The sequence below is a fragment of the Polistes dominula genome, unplaced genomic scaffold (genome assembly GCF_049000335.1).
Source record: "Polistes dominula isolate Pdom_NZ unplaced genomic scaffold, Pdom_raw_medaka contig_79, whole genome shotgun sequence".
Taxonomy (NCBI): domain Eukaryota; kingdom Metazoa; phylum Arthropoda; class Insecta; order Hymenoptera; family Vespidae; genus Polistes; species Polistes dominula.
In genome coordinates this window covers 4,333,518-4,345,000 of record NW_028300916.1, presented here as the reverse complement: position 1 = coordinate 4,345,000, position 11,483 = coordinate 4,333,518, and the positions used below count along the sequence as shown (strand labels likewise).

Below are 11,483 nucleotides of genomic sequence, written 5' to 3'. Positions count from 1 at the left end.
TCTATCAAACAAATGATTACGTTTGTATTGAATCTCTTACTTGACATTATACAAATAACACAAATAATGAAACTTTCAATAATGATTTAATAAATGGAACAAAGTTCTTTCTTATATCTAACAAGTTGCACTATATATATATATTATTTATACAGATGTTGTTAAAAGAATAATATCAATTCAATATAATAAATGTCACAAGAGTTCCAGATTACGTCTGCACACAGACAATATAATTGCGATACTATATCTTTATAAAATGGGAGGTCGCATGATAGCAGTGGCGTAATCAGAGTGGGAACAATAACAGCCAAGATATTTGTTTTGATTTGATTTATGTTGCTTTCTAACAGTTTACAACAAATTAACTAATTTACGAAAAAATAAAATATATATCTTTTCACTCGTATATAAAATTAGACAATTTTTTATTTCATATTTAATATTTTTTTTTTTTTTAATAAATACAATTATAAAACCTATTAATAATTTTTTTATTTTACTCTTCGTATGGGGTTTAAATTGTGTTCAATTTTTTGGGTTTTTGTATACAACTATTACACACACTTGAAAAAAAACTACCTTATCAATTTAACAAATGTAATAAACTAATAAATACATAAATTAGATGAGCATAAATATGTATACAGATGGTATAGCACATGTTATTGCGTTTAAAATAATTATAAACTATACACACATAAAAACAAAAAAAAAAAAGCAAAAAAATACACTACATAATATATACACGAAAAAAAAGAAAAAAAAAAAAAGAGAAAAACAATTTATCTTAACTATTTTTTTCCTGCCAGTTTTCTTTATAAAAACCTATGTAATAATATACGCCCACCTCCTTCTACCCGAAGTTAACCAATAAAATGGTTTTCTCAAGTGATCTTATCGTTCCTAGAAATTGAACGATAGTAGTGCATTACTCGATATTATCGATAACGTACGGTAAATAAAATGACCTTCGTATATACGAGAAACGATTAGACAGACGTTTCAATGTATAAGTGTTAAGTTTTCTTTCCCGTACGTGTACATATTATGTATTTATGTGTATTTAAATATATATATATATATATTCATGTAAGTATATCCTGTGAAACAAGTAATTTGCGTGATCAGACATCAGAATGACGTTACTCGTGAGTGTATTGCCACTGTTATTCACTTTGACGGCTGCTTACAAAGATCCTCATTATGTCAACGGCCACGATACTATGGTACATCTTTTTGAATGGAAATTTAAAGACATTGCTGATGAGTGTGAAAGATTTTTAGGACCTATGGGTTACGGTGGTATACAGGTAATTATAAATATATTTTATTAAGCCCCGTTCAGTGCACAACACATCGATTAACACTCCATAAAACAAAAAGTTGTGAAATGGTGTTGATCTTTTCATTATTCTCAAGAAAGTTATTATAAATATAAAAAGTTATAACTATAGCAAGTGGTTTGACAATTAAATTGATGATTTTTCAAAAAGTGGAGTTTTAATCGATGTGTACACTGAACAGCTCAAATTATAAACATATGATGATGATTATGATTAAGATGAATCATTTCATTTGTGTTTACTAATATAGAATAATGAAGGTCAGCTAATATCAATGTGAAAACATTTTTATCATTTAATATTTACTTTTTTGTTGGAAAAAAGAAAAAATCCTTGATATGTATGAAGAACAGAAAGAAGAAGAAAAAAAAATTAAATTACACACGTTAGATAGATCGATTTGTTCATTTGTGTGTTCATTTTTTATTAATCACGATCCTATACAAATTGTACGTAAATATAAGAAGATAATGATATATATATATATATAGAAAGAGAAATGATTAATGAAATAAAAATATAGCATAGTGTAAAGCATAAAATGTAAATCGTGATTGATTTCTCTCTTTACCTGAATCAATTGTGGTCTTTAAAAGATTCCTACGAATAGAACACGTAGAAATACATGTGTGAATAGATTTGAAATTTTTGTGTTGCTTGAAATACGTCTGACGTAATAAGAAATACGTAATTTTCTACGTGTATTGGTATGATTAATGAAAGAAAAGAATTCGTAGCTGTGTAGTAAGGTAAAAGAACGAATTACGAAAAAGAATTAAAAAAGAAAAAAAATATATATATATTTAATATCCAATACGTTTAAACTAAAAAGATTGTGTGTCGTACGTTGGACGGATTGATTCATAACAAAATGAAAGGAATTTTGCAGGAACGTTAAATAAACTAATAACGGAACAATGAAAAAACGATTATTACTTATTCGTAGAATCGAGAACTTTGTGTTTCATTTTCCATTTGAAATTCTTATTACTGTGATTCTTCTTAAAAGTGTCATTCGAACAAAATGTTTCATTTTTTTCTTTTATTATAATACGTGACGATAATACACAGTTCAAAGTAACAAGTTTAAATTCCATATTATTTAAAACGAAGAAAACTGATTGAAAAGATATCTTTCAAATTTTTCATTATTATTATCGTAATCTTAATGAACGTGCTTTATTTGACAACGTGTTTGCCAAATTATACGGTCAGTAATGATATTTAATAATAATAATAATAATTGTTTAAATATTCGTCAGATTATAATAATTTACGGGCTTATACATTCTCTGTTTATAAAATGATAACAGAAAAATGTAGATAAAATTGATTATTATAAATGAAATTATGTCATGGTCGTATGTATGATGATCATCGACCACTCGAAGAAATATTTTTTCCTCGTTTGACGATTCGTAGTTTTCTTAATTTAAAATTATTGTAGAATTTTTTGTTAGGTTGTTAAATAATTCTAAGGAATAATGTTTACTCGAAGATTGACATAATATGATCATTCTATTGTAATGATCAATTAGAATGCAATATTATCAATGAATAATATGAAAATAAAAACGTCAAACTTTCCTTTTAAATTCAATACGAAGAAATTGATCGTAGGTGTATTTAATTTTTCTTATATAAGTGTTCAAAAGAGTAGATAGAACATTTAATAAATTGTTTTAATATTTTCCTGGAAGAGAATTTTATTAACAGTAATACTTTTAATTTATTTAAATATAAAATTTATAATATTTTATTTAAGTATTTAATTTTTCTTATATAAATGTTCAAAAGTAGATAGAACATTCAATATAATAAGTTGCTTTTATATTTTCCTAAAAGAATTATATTAACTCTGTAACACTTATAATTTATTTACATATAAAATTTATAATATTTTTATTTAATATATATTATATAAATTTATAATATTTTATTTAAGTATTTAATTTTTCTTATATAAATGTTCAAAAGTAGATAGAACATTCAATATAATAAGTTGCTTTTATATTTTCCTGAAAGAATTGTATTTACTGTAACATTTATATAATTTAAATATTTTTAATTATCCTACGATTATTATATATCATTAATTTTGTAATAAATTAATCAAAGATTTCCCCAATTAAATTATTTATTATATTTAATAATTTTTAAAGGTATCACCGATTCAAGAAAATGTAATCGTAGCATCACGACCATGGTTTGAAAGATATCAACCAATATCTTACATATGGAAAACGAGATCTGGTAATGAACAAGAATTCAAGGACATGGTAAGAAGATGTAACAAAGCCAACGTAAGAATATACGTCGATGTTGTGTTCAATCACATGACTGGTACTCACAAAAATGCTATTGGAACTGGTGGTTCAAAAGCAGACACCGATAATCTCGATTATCCTGCTGTACCTTACACAGCTAAAGATTTTCATTCGCGTTGCGAAATAACGGATTATTCTAATCCAAGTAACGTTCGCAATTGTGAATTGCTTGGTCTTCACGATCTTGATCAAAGCAAAGAAAACGTAAGGGAAAAAATTGTTGAGTTCTTGAACGCAGCTGTCGATGCTGGAGTTGCTGGATTTAGGTCAGTGCACACGTGTTTTTCTTTTTTTTTCTTTTTCGTCAATTAATTTATTTCAAATTTCAATGAATATATTGTATCTTAAAAAAAAAAGAAATTCTTTTATAAAATTAAAATTAAAACAAATTTTCTATTATTTATAATAAAAACAAACCAATTGAAAAATATGTTAACTGTGTGGTGTTATTATTTTTCATTTTTTTTTTTTTTTTACAGGGTTGATGCAGCAAAACACATGTGGCCGGAGGATTTAAAAGTAATCTATTCACGAATTAAAAATTTAAACACGAAACATGGTTTTAAACCTAATTCCCGACCATACATATATCAAGAAGTTATAGATAACGGTGGTGAAGTGATTAAAAAATCAGAATACGAATTTGCATCAGTTACGGAATTTCTATATGGTCGCGAATTGGGCAATGCTTTATTTGGTAACAATGATCTGAAGTGGTTTAATAATTGGGGTGAAGCTTGGGGTCTTATGCCATCGAATGATGCTTTGGTATTTATTGACAATCATGACACTCAACGTTCTTCTGGTACACTCACCTATAAACACTCGAAATTGTACAAGGTATAATTAAAATTGTATAATATTTTTATATTAATTTCATATAGAAAACACAATATCACTGTTACGTAAATTAACATTTTTTAAACATTTTATGATGAATATAGTTGTCACCATAATTAAAAAAAAAAAACTTTGCAAAAATATGAAATAATCATAGAATTAATTTAATGTCAATTCGTTTCAGATGGGAGTAGCATTTATGTTGGCTCATCCTTATGGTACACCACGTGTCATGAGTTCTTACTTTTTTAATGACTTCAACGATAGTCCACCGGCCGATTCCAATGGAAATCTTCTTTCACCTACTATCAATAATGACGATACTTGTGGAAATGGTTGGGTTTGTGAACATCGTTGGAGACAAATATATAATATGGCACGTTTCCGTGTAGCAGTTAACGGTACGATGTTAAATAATTGGTGGGACAACGGTAGCAATCAGATCGCATTTTGTCGTGGCAATCGTGGATTCATAGCGATCAATAACAACAGTTGGGATTTGAAAAAAACATTTGACAGTTGCTTACCTCCTGGCAAATATTGCGACGTCATTTCTGGAAATCTCAAGAACGGCAGATGTACCGGTAAAATGGTTGAAGTTACTTCAGATAAAAAACTTCACATTGAGTTACTTACAAACGAACAGGACGGAGTTATTGCTATTCATGTTAACGTAAGTACATATTCACATACACACTATAACAGTTGTTAGGATTAATCAATGAAATTAAACGAGATTATAAACTTTATCGAAACTAATCGAGAATAATTATTTCTTTCTTTTTTTTTTTTTACAGGCAAGAGAAAATTCATGAAAGTTCCTTCCTTTTCAAAATAGATCCGATTAAATGATTTTTGTTTTGTTTTGTTAACATAATTATTAATATATATATATATGTGTGTGTGTATATAATCTCGTGTGATTTTTATTTTCTATAATCAGGTTATAAATAGGAAGACCGATATCTCACGGTCTACGGATATATCTTTCAACAAATTTATTTTAACAGAAACAATGTACTGCTTGTTTGTTTGTTTGTTTTTTTCTTTCTCTTTTCACCATTAATTTCTACTATACATTATTATGACAATTAAAAGTAAAATAATACACGACAGAGACTCGCATTCGTAAAGAAATTATATAAAAAACAAAAAAAAAAGGAAAAAGAAAAATGTGAGAGAAATGTATAAAGAAGATCGAGAAGTCATTGAGTAAACAACTTAAAGAGGAAATACGTGTGTGTTTGTGTATGTATGTGTGTATATAATGTGTGTGTTATTGTGTATAAAAAAAAAAAAAAAAGATGAATTAAAATATTTAGGTTTTTATCACAAAGCAGGTAAACCGGTCGTCCTCTTTTTATCGTGCAACTTCGTTTCTATCAATGTAGAACAAAATTTTGATTGCAATACTTATTGTTTTGTTTAATCAAACGATTTACAATTGAATTATTTGATAAAAATCATAGAAAACAAAATGAACTATTATTTATTAGATTTAATTTGTGTATTATTTGAAATAATTAAAATTCGAAAAAAAATTGAACGATTATTTATTAATTAAATAAGTATTGCTGGACATTTATAAAAAAAAAAACAAAATAAGATATTATTATAACATATATATATAATGTACAATATATATATGTATAGTAATAACTATTTTATATAAATAGACCAATCTGCCGCACGAAAGTGTTTACGTCGTTTATAACATTGAATAAAATATACTACGAGTCCATTTTTTTTTGTTTTTGTAAAAGCACAATATAAATAAATGCTTAAGCATTATGTACAATGATTCTTCTTTTTTTCATTTAAGTAAAAGCCGCTGATTCGAGTACTTCATTGGCAACTTCAAGATTTGCATTATTCTCGTCAATTCATATAATTCAAACATAAAGATTATCTTTAATTTCAATTTAAAAGAAAAAATAATAATTATTCTATATAACATAAATGTATATTGATTAATAATAAACAAATGATATCGCGAAAGATAAATGAGTTAATTAAAAAAAAAAAATAATACAAACTTTTGTTTTTCGTCATAGAAACAAATCTTGAATTGCTCTTGAGTAACCTCGTGCATATACATATATATTTATTACACGTATAACTAGCAGTAAATTTAGGCTAATGTAAAATCTAAAAATACTGCTCGTCGTACCAACCAATCGTCGTAATTTCTAATTTTCTTCATACGACGAATCCCATACCGTACGAAATTATAATTCTTTCATCGATGTACACAACATACCTGTTATAATATATTTATATATATACCTACAGTCGTTCGATTTGTAATTAATATTATTATTATTATTATTATAATTATTATAATTATTATTATTAATTATTATTATTATTACAATATGAATACGATAAGGCAACGATTAGTCTCTAAATAAATAAACACTCGTAAAGAACGTCGAAAAAAGACAATAAAAAGAAAATGTACAATTTTCTATACGGTTTCGCCGCATTCATACTTTATACGCATATATATATATATTTGTTTATTAATATTATACTTGAATACGGATTAACAAAAATATTTTGAGCTTTTAATAACATAAATATAAATGTTTTTTGTTTTTGTTTGCTTTTTTTTTTGTTTAGGCTCAACATTTTTCAACCCTTCCTTGAATTTATATTAACTTCTTTCATTTTCACCTTTACCATAATTCTTTTCTTCTGGGGATATTTTTTTTTGTTCACCTGCAATATACAACATTAGCAAAAATATAAAATTTCATATTTTTTATCGTTAGAATCGTCGATACAAAAACGTCGTTACAATATACACGTAGTATGAATTATATTATGATAGGATAACATTTCATATATTCATTTCTACAATAATCTAATATAAGATTATTTTCGTTTGTTTTAAAAAAGAAAAACAAAAAGTACGTATATTATTATAATAATAATAATAATAATCGGCGAAACTCTCGTATCATTTTATTGCACATGATTCTCAAATAATAATTACATCAGGTTTTTATTATTTTATTTTATTTTATTTTTTTTTTATTAATTATTATTATTATTATTTCGTATTATTTTTCATCAATGCGTGTATATTAAGTATAATATCTACTTAATAATATACGATTCACGCAATTTCAAATTCTTAACTCAGGTGTTCGCACTTCTCGTTTAATATATATATATATATTTATATTTATTTATATAACTAATAAATTTATTTAATCAAGGTTTTATTATTTTATTTTTTTTTGCAAAAACCTATCGAATTGTTAAATGTGTATAACGCGATAACAAAAATGATAGAGTGATTGTAAAACGACATTTCTTTCTGGAAGACATTTCGAGCGTAGGCACGTGCGTTTCATTTAAAAACAAAACAAACAAAATATCTCTTCGATTAATTCATAATTAATAAATCCTATACAATATTTCTATACATGGTTTTTTTTTATTTTTTTATTTTTTTTTTTACTTTAGACGTTCAAGATTTAATATCCTGATCTGTTATATTTTTCTGTTATATCTTTTTATTATTTTCTCTCACACACATAAAAATATATATTTATATATATAAATTTATATATATATATATATATCTGTATTCCACGACTGTTATTAAATTTTCTAAATAGTTATTTAAAAAAAAAAAAAAAGAAAAAAAAAACATAATAAAAATGTGACATTTGTTCCATGCTTATGCTCGAAAATATCTCTGAGCAGTATTCTAGGTACTCTTATACTAAATACAAATTTATCTCAACATCGACTAAAGTCTCTGTTCTCTCGTTTATTTTTTACTATAGTCGATGATACGTTATTCAATATCCATATTTTTAACACTTGTCACAGACAATTCAAATAATTATTATATCCTTCTTTTATAAGAAGATGATAATGATGATGATGATGATGATGATGATGATGATGATTATGATCAAAATGTTTCATTGTAAATTCGAACAAGTATGATGATACTCACGCAAACAATGAGTAAGTTAATGCAAGCTTTTAGTGTACCAACTTGAATGACACACTTAAACTTCGACACTTCATATTTTAACTACCAAAAATATATATCTATATATATATATATATGTCATCGTTCACGATTATGATGATTCTAATGAAAAACGTTTGTTCATTGAAAATTTGTATGTAAAGTTTCTCCAAGTGTCACTGTTTGATCGGTTTTTTGAAGACAACCTCGGGTTTACGTATAGGCCGTGGAATACGCCTTTCTATCCTCAAGGCTCTGTTTGGGTCTGTAGTATCAATCGTAATGGCAGGCGCTCCGTCAAGGCCAAATGATGGAGCCCCCGCCAGTATTTGTCAGTTACCCGTACTACTCGGACGTCTACCTTGTGCCTGTTGCAATTGTTGTTGCTGTTGTTGTTGTTGTTGTTGTTGCTGTTGTTGCTGCTGTTGCTGTTGTTGAGATTGTTGTTGAGACTGTTGTTGTTGTTGTGGTGATTGTTGCTGTTGTTGTTGTTGTTGTTGTTGAACTACGACAGCAGCTGCAGCTGCCGTACTTAACATTGGTAAAGGTGTCTTATGGCAATGTGCGCAATGAAGACAAACGGTACACGCCCCAAGCTTCCGTCCAAGCATTGCTCGAAGCTTCAAGGTTGGACCCAGTTTCATACCTATCGTTCCTCTTAAGTGTTCCTCCGACAATAACGGTAACGCTGCACCGTCAATACGATGCTCCCGGAAATTCTGAAAATCATAAACAAAATGATACGTTAGAAGATGAATGTTTTTTTCATTCCATTACAATTTTTCATGTTTCATTGTTCATTTTGTTTAAATACAAGTATTTGTAAATTAATTTGATGTAATCTATAATCGAATAGTTAACTTCATTACGTTTGATTTCATTAAATTGTTCGATTACATAAATTAATTTTTTTTAATTAACACGCGTATGAAGCTATATCTAAAACACTGATTCATATTACATTATAATTACATTATAATATAATTACACTTGGTATACTTTAGTAACGAGACATTAGAGTAAGAAAAAAAAGAGAAAGAGAAAAAGAGGTAGGTTGAAGGATTTCACGGCAGCCAGCAAGCGGAATTCCGCAAAAGGGGGGAAAAATTCGTCTCGGATTGTCTTCTTCTTCTTCTACTTCTTCTTCTTCGTAGCAAGGTGCATCATCGACGGTCGATGTAAAGCAGCGCAACACGGCCCATTATTTCTCTGGCATGCAAAAACAACTTTGTACCTGGTTGGGATAAGGATGGATAGAAGAAACGAAGAAAGATGAAGGGAGAAGGAAAGAAAAAAAGAAAGAAAATGAGAAAGAAACAGAGAGAAGATGCGGAAGGTCGAAGAAGGGGGTAAGGACAAGCCAGGCGTTTCATTCACGGCTACGGGGTCCGACGTTGAACGTAATTGCAACGGCAACGGCCTCGAGCTAGTCTTCACATATGTAGTATTGTGTACTTGCATACATACTACACATACATACTTAAAGATACGAAGGAATAAACTTATATATGCAAGTTACACGTGCACATATATATGTGTGCATGGATATGGCTAGAAACTACGACGATCATACGTGTGTTTCTTCGTGGAATACGAAGATAGTTTGCTTGGCTCGGTTATGAATGAAATATTCAACGGGGTAATGCGACTCGTGCACGCAACGCACCAGACCGGTCTTCCTCTTGTACCTCCTTCTTCTCATCCTCCTCTTTATCCTCCTTCTACTTTTATTATTCAACCACCACTTTTTCTCGTATCTTGTGTTTATTTTATATCAAAGATTAGGATAAGGAAAATGAAAGAAGAAGAAGAAGAGTTGTTCATGTTCGTTTAACTATCATCAACCACCTATCATCATACCAATCGAAATTTATCTATCTTCTTTTGTAGAATTGTTCTTCTTCCTTTTTTTTATTACATAGACAATTTCAAGAATAATATTTAAATATTCTAGTAATACTGTTAATTATAGTCATTAAATAGTTTTAAAAACAGTCACACACTTTACGCACAATTGCAAAGCTTAACGACAATGCGTGGAACATTGAATTAGGTACGTTAAGGAAGAACGAATGAACGAATGAACGAACGAAGTGACTTATCGGCTCACCGATTCCATTTCTTCCGTGAAATTACAACGTACCAAGGATAGATAGATAAAGAAAGAGAAAAATAATGATCTCGTTTCTTTCTTCACGCGTGTTTTTCTTAATGTCAAAACACTATAATCCGTATTGTGTTTCGTGATAACGTTACAAATAATTTTCATTTTATGACACCCTTTTCTCAGTCCCACTTAAAGTTAACTCGAACGTAAGAGTTTTATTTTTCCTCTTGGTTGACCGGAAAAATTAACTGGACAAAAAAGGAATAAGAAAATGTGATGATCTTTACATATATCAGTTGAAAAGATCTTTTATGAAATATTTGATAAGAAAAGCTCGTAAGAGGGAAGACACTTTTTCATGAGAAATTCTGACACATTTTGTTCATATCGGTATGAAAAAAGATTTGACTATGTATATTCATTTCGTAAAACTTTCTTTTTTTCTTTCCTCTCTTTCTCTGGACTTTCTTTAACGTACAACAACAACAACAACAACATCAGCAACAACAACACACAGCTGCAGTTGCTGAGAATATATCATCCAACGTGTATCACCGCGGGCGACCGCAGACTCCAAAGGCCGAGCCACGAAGACAACCTATATTTTCTCAACCCGGTTCCAAACTCTCTTAAGGGCAAACGCGATACGGGACCCGCATCAATTATACCTTCCACAAACACGTTGTTAGCCCTCGGAACAACATATCTACGCGCTTGTACCGATCGTGTTACGAGACGTGGTTTTAAATGTGCAAGAAAAGGAAGGGGATGGGAGATAGGGAGGAAGAGAGAGGGAGGGATGCTTCATGCGAATATCGCAAGCTGCTGCTGGCTGCTGCTGTTGCTGCTGGCCTACCCAACCCTTTTCC

The 11,483-nt window shown here is 28.8% G+C and overlaps 2 protein-coding genes across 5 annotated transcripts in view; one reads left to right on the top strand and one right to left on the bottom strand.

Moving 5' to 3' along the window:
• Positions 1 to 771: 771 nt before the first annotated feature.
• LOC107071995 (alpha-amylase) lies at positions 772 to 6,314 on the top strand. 2 transcript variants are annotated; one of them, XM_015331527.2, is made up of 5 exons: positions 773 to 1,313; positions 3,509 to 3,939; positions 4,153 to 4,513; positions 4,698 to 5,186; positions 5,311 to 6,314. In XM_015331527.2, exons 1-5 carry the CDS (start codon positions 1,140 to 1,142, stop codon positions 5,326 to 5,328), a joined length of 1,473 nt encoding a protein of 490 aa, XP_015187013.2. In that variant the 5' UTR covers positions 773 to 1,139; the 3' UTR covers positions 5,329 to 6,314. The 2 variants fall into 2 exon arrangements, with proteins under 2 accessions (XP_089026874.1, XP_015187013.2); XM_089170748.1 differs by having other exon boundaries at positions 772 to 1,313; positions 4,698 to 5,366.
• The window catches only part of LOC107071993 (uncharacterized), a 97,312-nt gene continuing 91,621 nt past the window's right edge, over positions 5,793 to 11,483 (bottom strand). For all 3 annotated transcript variants that reach the window (XM_015331524.2, XM_089170747.1, XM_015331526.2), the window contains exon 6: positions 5,793 to 9,226. In XM_015331524.2, the coding sequence (XP_015187010.2) occupies positions 8,840 to 9,226 (387 nt within the window). In that variant the 3' untranslated portion in view covers positions 5,793 to 8,839. The remainder of the gene's footprint in view (positions 9,227 to 11,483) is intronic.